Source organism: Mesocricetus auratus, unplaced genomic scaffold (genome assembly GCF_017639785.1).
Source record: "Mesocricetus auratus isolate SY011 unplaced genomic scaffold, BCM_Maur_2.0 Super-Scaffold_100004, whole genome shotgun sequence".
NCBI lineage: Eukaryota > Metazoa > Chordata > Mammalia > Rodentia > Cricetidae > Mesocricetus > Mesocricetus auratus.
In genome coordinates this window covers 18843129-18862803 of record NW_024429189.1, presented here as the reverse complement: position 1 = coordinate 18862803, position 19675 = coordinate 18843129, and the positions used below count along the sequence as shown (strand labels likewise).

The 19675-nt window shown below is 36.7% G+C and overlaps 1 protein-coding gene across 2 annotated transcripts in view; it reads right to left on the bottom strand.

Annotated features, from left to right (window-relative positions):
- The window catches only part of Epc2 (enhancer of polycomb homolog 2), a 101641-nt gene that overhangs the window by 64954 nt on the left and 17012 nt on the right, over window positions 1-19675 (bottom strand). For both annotated transcript variants that reach the window (XM_040745314.1, XM_040745315.1), the window contains exon 2: window positions 2611-2770. In XM_040745314.1, coding sequence (XP_040601248.1) covers window positions 2611-2770 — 160 coding nt within the window. The remainder of the gene's footprint in view (window positions 1-2610; window positions 2771-19675) is intronic.

The window sequence follows — 19675 nt, the reverse complement described above, 5'->3', positions numbered from 1 at the left end:
TTTGCTGAGCAAGGCATCCCTTCATTTCCAATTTACTCATGTTCTAAAATTCTGATACTTGACAAAAACTGTAAATTATTTCCCCACTAAATAAAAGGAGATATAGGAAATTAAACAATTCACTGAAAGTAACCAACCCTGTCCTTAAGGGGCCATGAATTTAATGGACTTATTTAAGTCCAAAAGGAAGACTCTCATGTGTTATGAATAAATTCTCAGAATACCAGTGTGGTGACTATAGAAAACACACTGAAAAGGACAGGAGCAAACAAGATGTGTATCTCACATCCAGATTTACTCCATTCTCAGCATTGGGGGTGGGGGTGAATAGGGAGTCTGTCTGGGAGTCAAGCCCAAAGTTTTGTACATTCTACAAATGTTCTACCACTAAGCTGTATTTCTGGCTTTTGGTTTTATAGGACAGGATCTTACTATATATAGCTCAGACTATCCTTGAACTCACAATATTCCTGCTCCTACCTCCCATATGGTGGGATTATATGTATATGCCATTAAATTCGATCTCCTCTCAATTCTTCTATCCTAAAATAACAATGCTGATGAGTGAGGGAACTCACTTTTTTAATTTCTAACTTGAATGCCACAGAACAAGTCTTATAATTTCACTGTATATATTAATAATTTTAGTGTTATATTTAAACCAGTATATAATTTTTATGTCCTACAAGATTACTGTCTAAGAGCAATCATGGCATGTCTGTATTTATCTTTAATCATCACCTAATTTACTCATCTACTCAACAAACATTTAATTGTAATCATAATCATGTTAGGTAGTATACACGGCAATGAGATTCAGATTTTAAAATCATCACAACTGAAGGGGGCTTTGAAGCAAACCAAACAGCATTACGAATTTTGTTGAGAGGAGTCAGGAAACATTCCTAAAAGTAATCCCAGGGACAACACTCATCTTAAAAATAAGTGTAGACGGACTAAGAAGGAGCAAGCAAATAAGGTATTTTATATATGAAGCAACTTTTAGAGAGTTCACCACTCCTATAGCTTAAAACATGAAAGGTCAGAGAAATTAGAAAACTAAAGTTCACTGCAATTGCAATTTCAGACTGCATGGGTAACAGAAATACTAAAGTGAATGTGATGGGCTCGTCCTAATGAGCTTAGAATGCAGAGGAAGAAAAAGAGACTGAATTGTAATTGAGTGCAATAAAGTTGGCATTATAGTTAAAAGAAAAAATGCAGAGCCAAACATGGTTGGAGAGCCAGAAAGGAAGGCTTTTCATTAGACAAGTATGCTAAAAATTCTATCCTATAGGCCACAGAGATTCTGAAATGGGTAGCCACAATTATAGGTGCATGAGTTCTATCACAAGAAGACCTTACCTTTCCTCCAGTCAAGCAAACCCACAGTCTCAGAAGGAAATGTTAGCCAATGCTAACCAATGTGATTTTTTTCACCTGGTTAGGTAAATGAGATACTTACAAATCTTTTAGTAAGAATGAAAGTAAAAATTTAGTGACATTTTCTAAAATTCTTTGTATTCCTTGGGTTTGCAAGAAGTTATATTTAAATTTTAAGGCTTTCTTTCAAAAATCTAATAAAAAAAAAACCTAATCATGAAGTTGAAATCTAGTATACTTAACCCACCGTGTCTCAGAAGTACACGAGGGTTCTCTTTCGAAGGGCAAACGTCAGTCAGGGGCACTGGCAATTGAAGACGAAAACTCATTTTAAAGATGAAAAACCACAGATGGACATCTTAGGGTCAATGAAAAAAATAATCTTAAGTATGGTGGCATTTCATGATTATCCAGGGGACTTTATTAAAATGTGCATCACTGGGAGGATGTGTGTGGCAAGGGTTCAGTACCTGCCGGGCATCAACAGAACCTCATATCTAAATCCTGGGGCTATCAAAATATATATCTCTAGTCCACATACCCAAGAATAGTCAGAGAGGTAAGTCCACATGTAAAACATGTTAACAATTCTGACAAGATGTGAAAGCAATGACGTATGTGCATAATATTCACAATAAGGAACAACAGGATTTTAATCAAGAACGTGACTAGATCATACTGAAATGTTTGAAGATCACTCTGGCCCAAGGCAGACTTTATAGAGCAGACAGAATAGCGTAAGGATGGTAGTAAATGCTACAATTAGGAGATCATCAAAATAACATTAAGGTTAAAGATGATGACCACTTATGTACTAACAGTGGAAGAAAACAAGAATAGTTTAAAAATTAGAATTAAGAGTTTATAAAATTTAAATGAATGATGTTATTTTGAACTTTTCTAAAGATACAGCCCTACTAGTGAGACACTGGCTTTTTAACAATAAATCTTATTGAATATTGTAGCCCACCATGTTTTTAGCTGTATAATAAACTGTGTTCTATAAAATCCTATAGTGTGTATAAACATTACAGGGTTCAAATATTACTAAAATTCAAAGTGTCCTTCAAGCTCAAATGAAAATATAACAGATTTAAACCTCTAATATTTAGCATTCTACTAATTAGAGTATAGAATTGAAAGCTTAAAACCTTAGACAGTATAAACGATTTTCAGAGGCTGATAATTTAAAACTACAAACAGAAAACAATCAATTAGCAAACTTACGCTGAATGTGAATGAACTGTTTGGGCTGTTTAAACTCCCCTTTGTACAAGCGATTGTAATAGTTGACGTTGCTCTCTGCCTCAGGAACTGGAATGACCATGCTCTCTTTTTTTTCTCTAAATACTTGCTGCGCTGAAATAGCTCGTTGTAAGTGATGTTCCTGGAAAATGTAAAGTAGGCAACGTAAGTTGTGTTGGTAATATTAACTCAATGCATAATTCTATTTAAAAGCTAATTGGTTAATTAACAACTGCAAAAAAATCAATTATTAATGTTCCCCTTTGATAAATCATTGCAGCTTTTTTCTACATACCCAAGAAAGCATTACCATCATTCTCTCTTAACAACTGTGACTTAGTATCACAACTTCATAACAATAGTTTTAAAAAGACAAACCCATATACATGTTTATAACCTAGAATTTTAATATTCCCATTATAAGTCTATATCTTGTTTGCAAAATAAATTTAGGTATTTGTCACCATTACCAGATCAAGAAAAAAATATTTAAGCCATAGGAAGTAAATTTGTATTAAAATTTAAGTATCTTCTACACTTGAAACGCAATCAGTACAACATTCTGAATAGTTAAAATATGTAGATGAAATTACGTCCAACAAAATAAGCATGGGAGGAAATATTTACTAAACATTAAAAAGTTCCTATAAAGTATACACAGGTTCTAATTCTAATCACTTCTCATCAATAGCCTCTGAAATGTCCTACTATGCTTATTCCCCTTATAGCAATAGGAATATCTTGCCTATTCCCCTCAACAGGCAAGATACTATGAATGTGACCCAACACAAAATCATAAGTTTACTTAAAACATCATGAGATTTTGATAATTTTTAATAATTCAATTGAGTGGTTCTCAACCATGAACGTTGTAGATTAAACACCATCATAGTTTTATGGAAAATAAATGTTATAGTCTCATTTGTTGAAACAATAGTCTCTATTTGTTGAAAATATACACGGCTTCAGTTTGAAGGTGGTGTGTACCTTTTTAGTGTCACATTCTAAGCATAATCCAATTTACATCATCAGACATTACATGTGCTTGTGGCAGATTGGTAAGTGAAATGTAGCAAGTATCAATAATACTTTAGCCTACCATTACAAATGATAGGTGTTTAATGTTATTCAAAAGGCAGGTAAGTGCTTATATTTGATTATAAGGTACCTCCACACCTTGGTCATGCTTCAAATATCACTTGCTGCACTTTGTGAGCTGGCAACCCATGTGAGCTACATTGGCAGCTGACATGTGGAAGGGTTCAAATCTTGTTTTTTGCTTTTCTGTCAATCTTCATAATAAAAACATACGCTCCCTTAGATATTATTTACCTTTTAAGTTCTAGCATGGCTTCTACAATAGCTGAAAAGAGAAGGAAAGTGTCCAAAAGGAAGCATACAGATGAAAAAGAATATTCAGTGTCCGATGAGTAATATGTCAGAGCACATAGGAAGGCCCTGTACTTTAGGGAATCTATAAAAGTTTTTGAAAAATATGATTTGAAGAGACATTACATGCAAAAGAAAGTTGCCAAATTTAGTGAGTATCAAAGACTGTAACATAAGGACAAAATGTTAGAACTAAAAATAAATAACTCAGATGCACTACAAAAGAAAGCTATGTGGTAACCTACTAAAAGAAAAAAAATCAAAGCCATTTACACTGATAGTAGAGTTATTAAACAGTGCTTTCAAAAGTGTAGTAGACATAATACACCCTGAAGAAATAGGAAGGCATTTCTAACGTCAGTCTGTCTCACTAGCCTAAAACCAAGGGGAACAGGAACACAGAGCTGCTTACACTGACTATTTTGGTGATGATGGTAGCACTGATGGTACAAATACGGTTTGGGCTACTACCACTTTTATGCGAGGTACTGATGATGAACAGGACACAACTAAATCAAGAGATTACTACAAAGCAGTAAAGTAGGCTAAAGCAATTTTCTTTGTTCATTCTCAAAATTATGGTACAGTTAGTTAATGATGGTGCCCTGGTGATAGGAGGCAAACAGAGGGACCTGTAAAATTAATAGACCATAATGCAACTGCCATCCAAAAACTCATGCTTAATGAAATATCACTGTATAGCAAGAAAATCAAGAAAATTTATGTGGGGCTGGAGAAATGGCTCAGCAGTTAAGAGCACTGCTATTACAGAACACCATTGTTCAGTTCCCAGCACCCACAATGTGGCTCACTGATGTCTGTAACCTCTGGAAGTGGAATTACAAGTGACCATGAGCCACCATGTGGGTGTTGGGCATGGAATCCAGGTCCTCCGCAAGAGTAACAAGTGTTCCTAACCACTTAGCCATTTCTCCAGCCCCTACTGAGTGAGTCATGTTTCCTTCGAGTTTTTTTATTTTCCAGACAGGGTTTCTCTGTGTAGCCCTGACTGTCCTGGAACTCACTTTGTACACCAGGCTAGCCTCAAACACAGAGATCCACCTGTCTCTGCTTCCCAAGTACTGGGATTTAAGGCGTGTGGCACCACTACCCAGTGTCATTTGTTTCTTAATACAATGCCAGATAGCCCAATAGCTTTGTTGCTTTAAAGAAAAAAAAACTTTCATGACTAAAAAGTATACATTTAAAAAATTACACTTTAAAAAAATTAAATATCAGAAAATAATGGAGAAAGACTGTTATCCTATAATATTTCAGTAACATATATGTATATCTTTGTCAATCACAGCATTAAGCTCCCACTCCTACCATTTTGAAGGCTTAGGCTTTCTCTCCTGACACCAGCTGAGACGGGAGGTCAATGCAATATGGAATATACTATATTTATTTACATACAACCTGGGGGGGGGGCAGAAAGTGTGGCAGGCTTCCAGAGGAAAAGACAGCTTCCTTTTTTCTTTCACTTCCTTTTATCTTCACCTGTGCTAAATTTCCCCATCTCCGCCCTTGTGGGCGTGAAGAGTTTTGTGGACTCACCCCTACACAATACCATAAATGTTCTGATAAGGTCTTACTGCTTATAATGAGCTACCATGCTCACAGAGCTTCTACATCATACTGGAATAAAGGAAGGCAGATTAACTACCACCTACTACTGTCTCATTTTCTGAGCCTCATAAATACGTGTCTTCTCAACTAGTCCAACCTCTCATTCCATCAGCATGTCTGTCCCTAAGCATCCTTCCCCCAAATCACACAACTCCTACCATTGTCTCTGCATCCTTCTACCCACCTTTGCCTCTTACAATCCTGGCCCTCTCCTGAAGACAAACAACTTCCACTTTCAAATCTTGATTACACACATACCTCCATCTGTTATCAACAGTTTGTTCCTCACTTGTAAGAAAAGCTTCAGCTTCTCAACCTCTCCACTTTCCTATCAGACTCACTCATCACTCTCGTTCTTTATCCAGGTCTGGAATATACAGTTGAGACTACTCATCTTCTCTCCACTACCCTCCATTCTTCTGCTGTTCCATTCTATGTGAAAGCATTGATCAATTTAACGTAAATATTGTATGACCTTAAGTTCTAGTTAAGCTTCTCACACATGTTCAAATATCCACACACGGAATACACACATACATACACATGCAAAAAAATGAGCTTCAAAGATCAGCAGATGATAAAATAAATTTAAAAGTATTTATCATAAGTCATCCTTTTCAACAAGTTTAAGTGTACCTGTTAGACACTGATAATATCTTGTCATTCAAAATTCTGAGTGTGAAGGAGTACAACCTCTGCTATTAAGAAGCTTATTTGGTAGAGGTGAAACACTCAGGTATACAAGTTTGAACCTCACAAGTATGTCTCCTTTAAATAATCAAAGCACTGTTTCCAGATAACAGGAAAAGATGCCCAAAGATATAAAATCTAATTTGAGACCCTTAGGAAGACTGATGATTTGACAAAGCAAAAGAAGAAATAACCTACCTAGCAAAAACAACATGAACAAAATGGATGAAGACCCAACCTAGTAACAAAAGATAGGTAGCTGAGGACAGGATTAGTTTCTTCTACACTTTCAATGTGCTTTGCTAAAGAATAGGATCCCAAGTTCACCAATTACATTTTTTCATATATTAATAACTAATACTATACTATAAATTTAAAACATATTAGTGGTAGAAATTTGAGTCAACTAAACAATTATGAGGATCATATAAAAAAACACAAATAGCATTCTGGAACTAAGAAGCAAATCTTTGGATAAATAATTTCTAATACCTAAGGCTATATTTTGCCATAACCTTGCTGAATAACTCACCTCGCTGCTCACAGAAAGTCAGACCTACAGGCAACGTCTCCCTTATAGCTACACAGTGTTTTCTAGCTCTTAAGACCATCCACAATCACAAAATCACAATAATCTTGAGATTCAAGAAACAAGTGGTTTGCTTATAGATAAATTACATGCATATGAAAGAAACAGGACTCTAATTAAAGTGTTGTTTGACTATTTCATCCTCACAAGATGAGGGCATTTGTTATAGCAGAAATGAGATACACTAACAGTTTACAGACATGGGTAGTAATAAAAGGAATCTAGGTTAAATGGTAATATGCTTTAAAATCTGGATTCTTCTATTATAAAAGTCACTTTCCTCCAAGTATAAAACATTTTAAAGTGTTAATATTATCAAATTTTAAAGTATTAAAATTATCAAAACATGCCAGGCGGTGGTGGCGCACGCCTTTAATCCCAGCACTTGGGAGGCAGAGGCAGGCAGATCTCTGTGAGTTCGAGGCCAGGCTGGACCGACAGCCTCCAAAACAATACAGAGAAACCCTGTCTCGTAAAAAAACCAAAAAAAAAAAAATCAAAACATTTTAAGAGATAAGGGTTTCATGTTAATTCATAAAAATTAAGACATTTATTTAATTTGGCGAACAAAGAACCTCCTGCTTGAAATCACTTGTTTACTAATCTATTTACAGTTCTAAATGAAAACTATTAAAGTTGACCAGAAGTTATTTTATTAGCAGATTAGCAGATGACAGAGCTGTAGCCAAAAATTGAAAAACAAGAAAACGACACTCTCCTATTTTAACTTGGAGACCAAATTTGTCTCTAAAAATAAATGGTCAGATATCATTTCCTTCATCAGATTGTAAGGCAGAGCAGCTGGAGAGATGGCTCAATGGTTATTGGCACTTGAGTTCTTGGAGGATCTGGGTTTGCACCCACATAGTGGCTCACAACCATCCAGAACTCTTGTTCCAGGAATCTGATGCTCTCTTCTGAGTTTGTGGGCAGCAGACTTCCATGGAGCGTGAACGCACGCGCGCGCGCGCGCGCACACACACACACACACACACACACACACACACACACACACACACACACACAGAGGCACCAAGCACTTGTACACATAAAATAAATCTTTGAAACTTTTTCAATAATCAGATTTCTAGAGGTCTGTGTTTCAGCTAGTAAACATAGTCTCAGATTTTAAATAGCAAGAGAGTACCTCCTAAAAGGCACTGAAGTTTGCTTCGTCTTTGGGGGCAGAAGAGTAAACAGGGATAATGTCAGGTTCTTGTTATATGCTGCATTATATTTTGATGGGTTACTTGGTCATCAAAGTAGCTAAAATAGCATTATCTGATCTTTCCTTTAAAAGGGCATCCCTGGGGCCTTAGAGAGAGGTCAGCAGGTAAAGTGGCTAACAACAGGCTGGATGACCTGAATTTGCCTGGGATCCACACACTAGAAGGAGAAAACCCCTGCTCCCAAAAGTTGTTCTCTGACCTCCACCAGCAGGTTGTACAAGTATGTGAACCCACACATGCACACCTCTCTATAAACTGTAATCTAATAAAAAACCCAAAAACCAAAACAAAACAAAACAAAACCATGCTTGTTGGGACTGTGCTCAGACAGTAGAGCACTAGCTGATTATCATACCAAGGCACCTCCTAACCCAGGCACTACCCAACAGGCCTGCTGCACCATCAGCAGGCTTACAAGTTCAAGGTCATCAAGGCCTGAGCTAGCTACTGACATACATGAAGCCTTGTTTCAAATCCATCACCACCACATTAGAGTTAAAAAGTACCAGTGAGGTGGCTCAGCAAGTTACAGAACTTTGCCACCAAACCTGAGGACCTGACTTTGATCCCTGGAACCCCCATAAAGATGGAAATAGAAAACTGATTTCAAGTGATCCTTTGATCTCCACAGGGGCACCATGAAATATATACACGCACATACACACCATAAACACAGTTACAATAAGTAAAATTAAAAAATAAAACGAGCTATTACTATAATTGTACCTAAATATTTTGTGTTTTCATAAAGATATATCATTTTCCCTAGTAAAGCATGGAATTACATATAAGCTATGAAAAGCAAACAAATTAAATAATCTATGACTTTTAGTCATACATAGTACCACAACTTTTTTATTTTTTCTTTTGGGGCAGTATAAGCTAAGGTTCTATGGTTGTTCAGTAGAAATCAGGACTGAAATTTAAATCCCTCTGTTGACTTTTTTAAAAAGATTTTATTTATTATTAATTCATTACAGATGGTTGTAAACCACCGTGTGGTTGCTAGGAATTGAACTCAGGACCTCTGGAAGAGCATCCAGTGCTCTTTACCTCTGAGCCATCTCTCCAGCCCCCCGCTGTTGACTCTTACAATACTCACAGCCCAGCTTGTTGGCTTTCAGAATTTACTCAATGAATGTAAAGAGGCTGTACATAAAGTCAAAGGTTATTTGTCACAGTTTAAAAGTACATAGGCAACCCCATCAGAAGTAAAAGCAAACGACAGGCCACTTACACTTGGCTACTATGAAGTTACTAGTAGACAACTAAACACCTTTTAAACCACAAAGACAAAGGAAACAAAGGATCAGCACCCAACACTGAAGTAAATTTCTGTAAACTAACATATTGATGCTCAAGACCACAGGCAGGACACAAATTCCTATAAAGGGGGATAAAAACTGAGCCTACCTGACCTATTGAAGATCAGACAATTGCATTTTGAAATGCTAGCAACAATAATTAGAATGACAAAAGCTCTAATTTAAAAAGAAAAAAAAACACACTATTATACATAAATGGGGGAAGCTGACTCTACAAAAATGAAATGAAAGAAAACTTAGTAAATCTATTTATTAATTTTAAACCCAGAAAACATCATTCAACTCTACCCACACTGATGAACTCTTGTTATTCCTGAGATGAAGGTGAAAAAAGAATGCCCCTAACTTAGTTAAATGCAGCTATATCCCATATGATGATGACATTTTGGGCAATGATGAACTGCATAAATCCAGTGACGCCAGATCACTCCCTAGTTAAACAAAACAAAACATCATATGACATCTCAGTTTGAATAAATGCATCCTATAGAACTAATATATAAAACTGTATTCCCAAGAGCTAGGTGTGGTGGTCTATGCCTATAGATAATCCCAGCAACAAGGAGGTAGAGGTAGGAAGATCAGATGTTTGAGGCTAGTCTGAGCTACATAGCAAAAACTGTTTCAAAATAACAACAAAGAAAGATCTGAGAATACGAATACTGGAGCATGACTACAGTAATCCTAATATTTAAGAGGCAGAAGCAGAAGGACCTAAAATTCACGGTCAGCCTGGATTATACAGCAGGATCCTGTCTTTTAAAAAATAAGAACAAAGTGAACAACAAAACATATTCCAAGAAATCTTGAAATAAAAAATAATAACATTACACACCAAATAAGACTATTAGGGAGCAAAATGAAGGGACAGTAAACCCAAACTATTTTCATCTACATAAGAGTGATTTCATGGTCCAAAAGGTCTTCAGAACCCAGCTCAAAGCTTATAGTTCCCCAGGCAGATGAAAAGAATGACATTTCAAGAATTCCTTCAAGTTAGCAAGGTGAGTGTCACCGGGAGAAAGCCAAGTGAGTCCCCCAAGAGGTGGCTGCTTTCTCAAATGTTCCAATGACAGAAGGGAAAAAAAAAGGTATAAAATATCTGGGAAGTATGGCCTAAGAAAGAAAGCAAATGAATCAACAAATCAAGGAGGGGAAAAAAACTGAAGAAACAGAAATTTATAAACTACTTCTTGAAGAATTTTAAAGGCATTGCCTTGGCAATTGATGCACTACAAGAGAACGCACATAGGGAAATAAATTAGGAAAAGGCAAGGGATATACAAAAGGATAGTATCAGGGGAAATGATGAAAATTACTATTAAAAAAAATGAAAACTAGGCCTAGTGACACACTTAAAATTCCAATACATGGAGGCAAGGGGGAGCTCAAGGCCAGCCTATATAAAATATCAAAGTTATATTTCAAAGAAAAATTATAATAAAACACCAGAATAGTCAGTTCCCGCTGCCAACGGACACAAACCTAGAGTTACCCAGGAACAGGGAATCACAACAGAACTGTCTCTGTTAGACTGGCCAGAAGGAATGCTTGTGGAGCATTATCTTGATTTCTAATTCATGGCAAAGGACATAGGCCACTGTGGGAGACACCACCCTAGGGAAGTTGGTCCTGTGTTTCATAAGGAAGACATCTGAAGACGCCAGAAGCAGCCTGTAAGCAGCTACTCCATGGTCTCTGCTTAAGTTCCTTCCTTGACTTCCCTAGATGACTGAAGTAAACACTTTCCCCAACAAGTTGCTTTTGGTCAGTATATTTCATCAAGACAACAGAAAAGTAATTAGAACACCAAAAAGAACCTTGGAGCTTTAAGAAAAAAAAAATAACTGAATTGAAAACTTAAAAGACATTCATAACAGACTTAACCAACCAGAACAATCTATGAACTCAGAAGACAGGTATCATGAAGCTATTAAGAGGGAAAGATACATGGGACTGATCAAGACCCCCTGAATCTGGGTGTCAGTGAGGAGGCCTAGGTAATCTATTGAGCCTTGGGCAGCAGATCCCAAGTATACACACGGACTTTGGACTCCCATAGAACAATGTGAGGTGCACTCTCACCCTGAACTCTTGGGGAAGGGTCTAGGCCCTGCCCTATATGAAATGACAGACTATGGACACCCCCATGGAGGGCCTCATCCTCCCTGGGGGAACGAGGGGATAACGGGGGGGATGGGGGGAGGGCACGGGAGGAGGGGAGGGAAAGGGAGAGGGACCTGGAACTGACTTGTGAAGCAACCTTGTTTCTTATCTAAATTTAAAAAAAAAAGAATAATAAAAAAATAAAAAAATTAATGAATTTCTAAAAAAAAAAGAGGGAAAGATACAAAAAAGAATGAAAATGGAAAAAAATCCAATTCTAACGGGAAACAGTCAAGTGGGAAAATATACATTTTAAAGAAAATTAAGGAAGCAGGAAAGAAAAAGCAACAAGGACCTTATTTGAAGAAATGATAGCCAAAAACCTTCTGCTGTATCTGATAAACTTTCAATAATATCAATGGACAAGAAGGACAAACCAAACAACAACAAAAACCACACTGTGAGACCGTTAACAGTCTTAAGACTGCTGTGGAAATCATATAGCTTATTAAAGTTCTCAGAATATTTCACTGAATAACATAAGGGATGTTGCATACTTTTATAGAAAAAGCATGATAACAAAAATAATACAATTTTAACAAAAGCAAAAAGGACTATAAAGATTAAAGTGCTTAGTATTTTTTAAAACCATTCAGTAATTCATCTATATTTAAAACTGCCCAGATAGGAACTTCCTCAATTTGAAAGAATATAAGCAACTACAGAAAATTCACCTATAACATCACATTATGTGACCAAGGCCAGTACAAGTTGAACACTTCAACCCTCACTATTTCTAGTCACCATTTTATTTGAGTTTCTAATTAGTGTAAAAAAAAAAGCATGCATACTAAAAAATGGAATAAAATGATCTTGCATATAACATAACCATGATTGATACAGTGTTTACAGTGATATAATCATTATTAAAACATAGACCTCTACAGAAATAAATATATTTACCATGTTCAATGTATTCTATAAACTTCAAGATCTAGAAAAAAGAAATCTGTGAAGTGAACAAAACAGAAATGAAGAAACAAAGGGTACTATTATTTTACCTTAATAGGCTTTAAGTTAACTTATAATTTTTTAAAAATTATTATAACTAGAAATGACCTACAGTTTAGAGTAATTCTATTTTAGCAATCCACATGGATTGTTACACTGCCATTTACACTTTTTGAAAAACTTAAGGACTTCTTTTTTGAGAGAAGGTCTCATTATGTAGTCACAGGTGGTCTGGAACTTGCTGTGTAGAACAGGATAGACTGGAACTTACCCAGATCCACCTACTTCTGCCTCCCAAGTACACCTCTGGCTTAATTTAAAGACTTATTTAAATGATTATGCATTAAGTAGAAAAAGTAAGAAACCAAGTCATATACCCGGCATAATCTCAATAAATAGTAATGGGAATAGAATGAGAGGATAATATGTGTGGATGAGGTATTGAAAAGAAACACAGAAAAGAGAAGACAAGACCTGAAGGGAAATATAGTGACATATCAGGCAATGTACTTGGTTCCTAGTGTCCTCCTGTAAGTTTTTCAATGTTTTCTACATTATCTCAAAGGGGAGATATTACAAAAAGCAGACAGCACCAAAGCTTAAACTATTCACATGCACGTACCAGTTTCTCCCAAAATCAAAGAAAGGAACAGATGAAGAAAGACAAAAAAGAAAAACAAAACTCTAGAAACATTTTCCTATTCTAATTAAACTTGCAATTCTAGTACATTTTAAATCTGATTTTGAGCCCAGAAGTGAATTAAAATCACCTTCAGCCAACTGGAACAAATTAATGCTACACAAAATGAGACACTGAAAGACACATCACATTTTCTCCCAAAGATGAGCAGACAATAAATTTAAGTATGTGTTTGTACTTATATATGTGTTTATAGATCATGAAACTAGACAGGGAACCTCGAGAGGAAGAAAGAACTTAAGGGAGGTGGGAAAACAGCAGATTCAGAATCCTTAACAAATTAATAGAGCAAAAAAGTATTGAACTGTTTCCAGATATCTTAACTACATCCCCCAAACAAATGTTAAGAACATTCATGAGAATACAAAAAAAACCTATCACCCAGTAAAATAAAATTCAATGGGATAAAATAATTTTTAAAGTGCCAAATCTATATGGGTGGTGGCTCACGCCTTTAATCACAGCACTTGGGAGGTAGAAGCAATGAGTGTCTATGAGTTCAATGCCAGCTTGGTCTTCAGAGTCAGGGCTAAACAGAGAAAACCTGTCTCAAAAAACTGGGAGGGAGGGAGGGAGGGAGGGAGGGAGGGAGGGAGGGAGGGAGGGAGGGAGACAAATTGAGGATGTTGCATTTAAAGTGGTTCAGTGCTTTAAGTAAAACTTAGGTAGTTGTTCCAATAGAAGTCTGGAAGCAAGATGGTATACACCCTACTGAAGAGGTTTCAGAGGGGAACAATATTAATAATTGGGGTAGAATCCATTTATATGGTATGTTGGCAAGAATCTGGAAGCCTTCTGTCCTTGTCCTAAGAACTTTTCTGAGGCAAAATTAAAAAATAAGTTCTTTGGTAGTTTTAAGAGAACATATGTTTAATCAGTGGTATGGTTATTACTGATAACTCTTGTGTAGAACTGCAGGAAGATATAACAAGTGGGACAGGAAGAAATACAAACTGTACAATTTGGAGAGAAAAAGTGCAATAGGAAGCTTAAAGTTACAGTTGGAAGACAGGCCCAGAAAGACTGTAACATTAAGGAGACTGATGCCATGAAAGGAGAGGCCACTCTGCACTGGAACAAAGGGAAGTGCCCTCAGGGCAAGAGCCCAGGCAAATAAGCTAACTTATGAAAGGAAAAGGCCAAGAGTTTCAGCTCCTAGAAAATAACAGCACACTACAGCTCTTGCTAATATGACCCAAGAGGACAAGAGGTCACCCCAAGCTGGCAGTCAAACTTGGCCGTGTCATTTATGTGATTATGGCTTTGGAAGTATAAAAGATAAAAGAGGGGAAGGGAGGTCATGACTTTCTTCATGATTCCAGAGAACTAATGCTAGACAACATGTGGGAGTTCTGGAGTTTCTGGAAGGAGGTCCTGCAAGGTCATTCATTGCATGAAGCCATGAGAATAAAGCCTAGGTGTTGCAGGAGAGACCTCAGTATGTTGAAATGCCAGAGTCATGAGACATCTGTCAAGGAGATGTCTAAGTCCCTAACATATGGGGAGTTGAACCAGCCCAAGTAAGCTCAAGGACACATGAGCTACATGGTGAGCCCATTTCAAAAACTCACCTGAAAAGGATACAGAATATTTTAGTAAACGTAATGCAAGTTTAAATGGTCACTTATAAATAAGTACCGAAGTCTCCTAAGATACAATGGAAGTAAGAAATTGATAGAAAAAAATCTCTGTGACCCCAATAAATACTTAGAAATCAAACAACACTCTTTAACTATGGATCAAAGAAAAAGAATAAAGGGAGACTGGCAAATATTTTTAATTGAAAAACACCAAAACAAGGGGCATTAAGATGCTCAGAAGGTAAAAGCATTTGCTGCTATGGCTGATAACCTGCAAACTCCCAAGACCTACAAAATAGAATGAAATAACCAACTTCCACAAGTTGTCCTTTGACCTCTGTACTTGTTTCCGACCCCCCCACACACACACACGCGTGCGCGCACAATTTAAAAATTACATGAAAATAAGTAAAATACCAGCAAAGCAACACTTATGAAGAAAAATTACTTACACACCTGTGTGAAAAGTTTAAATATGTTGGACTGAAGTTCACTGGAAGAACATTGTTTAATCCCCCAAAACACAAGAAATTAAATAAACAAATATACCAAACCAATAACCTGAACATTTACCTTTAAGACAGTAGAAAAAGAACAAATTAAACACAAAGTAAGCAAAAGAAAGGAAATAGTCAAAAATAAATGTGAAAATCAGTTAAACTGAAAATAGAAAAAATCCTTGAAAGGAAAAGTAGACACTAAAGGAAATCCACAAAACTGATTTACAGATCAGACAGGAAAGAAGATACAAACTACCAGTAACAGCAATCATTTTAATGCCAATCATTTAATGTATCTAATCAATTTAATGCCAAGAAATTGTTCTATCAACCAACAGGGACAAATTTCTTTTTTCTATTTCATTCTTTTCCATGTTTTTCCTACTGAAAAAAAAATGTTTTCATGCAATACAGTTTCTTCTTCCCCAACTCCTCCCCACCTTACTCCACCCCCTTTCTTCCTCTCTTTACAAAACAGGTGAAGATAATAAAAAGAAAAAACACAAGAAACCACAAAAACACAAAATTGGAAAGCACAATATACAAGCCAATAAGGAAAAAAATTCAAACAAGGCAATACAAGACAAAAAGTCTACAAAAATAGCATTGAGTTTGTTTTGTGTTGGCCATCTACTCTTTTTTCTTTTTTAATTTTTTGAGACAGGGTTTCTCTGTGTAGCTTTGTAGACCAGGCTGGCCTCGAACTCACACAGATCCTCCTGCCTCTGCCTCCCGAGTAAAGGACTAAAGGCGTGCGCCACCACCACCCAGTCAGGCATCTATTCTTAAGTGTGATTAACATACCCAGTGAGATCCCATTGGAAAAAAACCATTTTTCCTTTGCAAGTGGTTGTCAACTGGAGATAGTTTTTTGGTTAGGGCTGGGAGCCCGTGTTCACTCGCCCTCTCAGAGCTGGGCCCTGGCCTGTCTTAAGCATGTGTGGGCCCTGTGCATGTTGCCAGTCTGAGTTCATATGTGCATCAGTCCTACTGTGTCTGCAACAGTTTCCTTGGTGTCATACATACCCTCTGGCTTACAAACTTGATGCCTCCTCTTCACAGAGATTCTTGAGCCCTGAGGGAAGGGATTTAGGACTGAGTGTTCCAAAATCTTTGACTCTGCACATTGTCCCATTATGGTCTCTGTTAGTTCAGGGACAGATTTCTTGAAAGAAACAAACTGCCAAAGCTTGCTCAGGAAGAAACAGATAACCTAAATAACTTTGCAGGCATTGGTGTGACTGAAATACACTTTAAAAGCCCACAAAAAGAAAACTCATGGGGGAAGGCTTTCCTGGAGGATGTTTTCAAACAAATAGCTGAAGTGGAAACAACAGCAACTCTATTCACTTTTTCAAAATTATGAAGAGAAGAAAATGTCACCAATCCATTCTATGAATCAGTATTTCTCTGATACTAAAACCAAAGAAGATCATAAAAAAAGAAATTTGCACCAAGTATCCCCTGTAAACATATGAAATCACTCAAAACAAACATTGAGCAATCTGTGGGGTGTCAGTGTACATGCCTTTAGTCCTAGCAATTGGGAGGCAGAGGCAGGCAGATCTCTGACTTTGAGGACAACCTGGTCTACAGAGCAAGTTCCAGGACAGCAGGGCTACACAGAGATTTGGTCTGAAAAAAACAAATACAAAAAAATTTGAGCAAACTGAATTCACTATGTACTGAAAACCATTACACAAATAAATGGGGTTTATCTCAAGAATGTAAGGATTGGTGCAGTTTAGTATGGTAGTACACATACCTATGACCTCAGAGGAATCAGAATTCAAGACTGGCTTGGGTTACTTACTGAACTTAAGGCCAACTTGAGCTATTATAAGACCTTGCGTTTAAACAAGCAAATAAGAAAATATTCAAATAGACTATTATCCACCATGCTATTTTTTTTAGAATGGGGGAAAAACTGTAATATTTACAGACACAAAAAGCACATACAAAAGCACCAACAGCTAACCCAAAACTCAGGAAAAAAAAAACAAAAACCTGGGGTTAGAGAGACTGTTCAATGGTTAAGAGTATTGGATGCTTTTCCAGAGGTCCCAGGTTTGGTTCCCAGCACCCATATGGCAGCTCACAACTGTCTGTTAACTCCTAACTCCAGTTCTAGGGAGCTAACATATGTGGGCAGCAGGCACACATGTGATATGCCCAAACACGGATGTAGGCAAAACACCCACACACATAAAATAAAAATAAGCATTTTAAAAAACTGTTTAAAAAAATACAAGAGAAATTCTTCAGTCTACTAAAGGGCATCTACAAAACCCCATAATATAAGACTTAAATATTCAGTGCTTTTCTTCTAAGATGAGGAATGACACAACAATACTCATTGTCTACCTAATGCCTATTGGAAGTTTACGGCATGATCAGCAGGCAGAAGGAAGGGAATGAAAGCAAGGTTGTGCGGGGAGAGACAGACAGACAGAGACACACAGAAAGGTGGATAGGGAAAAAACTAATCTGAACTTATCTCTGAAAAGATAATAATTCATTTCCCCAGTGGTTTGAGACATGTAAGACAACTTGGCACACACTTAGAGCTGTCTGATTGATAATGCAGCTCTGAGCCCTTAGAATTATCAAGCTCCATGCACCACTAAGCCAGCTTGAATCTCCCTTTTCGCTTAGCACATGGTTCAATAGAATAATCTTGAATTCTAATCACACCTGTTATTTCCTATCTAAGAATTTGTAACAGGGCTGTAGCCCAGTGGTAAAGCACCAGCCTGGCATATATAAGGCCCTGCTTTAATCTCCAAAACTTGTACATGTGCAGGGTGGGTAGGTAGGTAGGTAGGTAGGGGTGTGTGTGTAATCGGCATTCAAAGAATTCAAACTTAGTAAGAGTGACCTCCAGTTCTAACTAAGCACATCCTAGTTAATCAGCATTTTGAAATGAAGAAAATACAGTCATGGCTCTCAAACTCTAATATGAACAACTTCAGAGCACAGCTGAGATGGAGTTAGACAATGCATATTTCTAACAAGTGCCCAAAAGATAATGATTTTGGGGGTGGAAGACTGCACTCTGAGAACTATCAGTTTAAAAACGACTTGCTTAAGGCAGTACAGCTCATAGAATGCGGTCCTCTGTAATCACAAATCTTCAGAGTGAACATTTGGAAACTTTCAAAGCAATCTGGTAGTAATTTGGTGCAACTAAAGTTTAAAACATATGATCTTGTATTTTCTATCTCTTTTACTTAATTTTCTAGTAACATTTTTATTGTACTTGACAAAGGTATAGCCATAAAATTAATGATTATAAAAATGTTCTTCAAAGTATATGGAGGATATCCACTTCTCTGGCATTTTTAATCATACACTGCCTTTGAAGGTAACATTATACATACTTCATTAATTTTGCCTCATTAAGAAACATACAAGTGAGCTGGGTGTTGGTGGCGCACGCCTTTAATCCCAAGAAGCAGAGGCAGGAGGATCTCTGTGAGTTTGAGGCCAGCCTGGTCTACAGCTTGAGTTCCAGGGTAGCTATGGCCACACAGAGAAACCCTGTATCAAAAAAGAAAAAAGAAAGGGAAAAAAAGTTCTAGCTAGAAATAGTTACATTATTAAACTTTGTTCTTTCTTTTAAACTAAGGATATTTATCAAGAAAACTAAGTGCCCATTTGCAGTACATTCCCTTTAGACTGAAGAACAGGGTAGAGATTTTTCTCTCCGGAAAAACAGCGGATACATTTTAAATGACTCAGAACTGAATCATCCATAGCTTCTTTTTATTATAATTACCTGGGAGGTATATGGGGGTAAGGGGGAGTAAGGACTTTGATGCAGTGAGTTACATTATAAGCACACATGGAACCTGGAAGCAATCCCACTGTGTGGATATGCTATACGCTTTACCACTCTGAACAGTTTGACTTATACATCAACATTTGAAAAACCCATTATGTTACTTTAACATTACTTGAACCACTTGATAAAGTAACAAATATCTGCCTTTTTTCACTATATCCAACTTTCTGAAACCTTATTTTGAGTCATGTATTTTCTAATGCTTCGGTAGCTAAGAACATAATCTTCAGTACTGACATTACTTTTAGGAAGGTGATACAAACAACATTTATCTTATTTAGTCTAATTATTTACTCAACAGAAAAATGTGCACCAGTTTCAAAGCAATAGGCAAGTTATTGACATTTGGTTGTTTAAAAAATGACTTATTTGATGGTTAATTTATGCTTTGATTTATAGTTATTTCTGAAATTATCTTTCATCCCTTTAACACTAAGAGTAGACAGATAACCTCA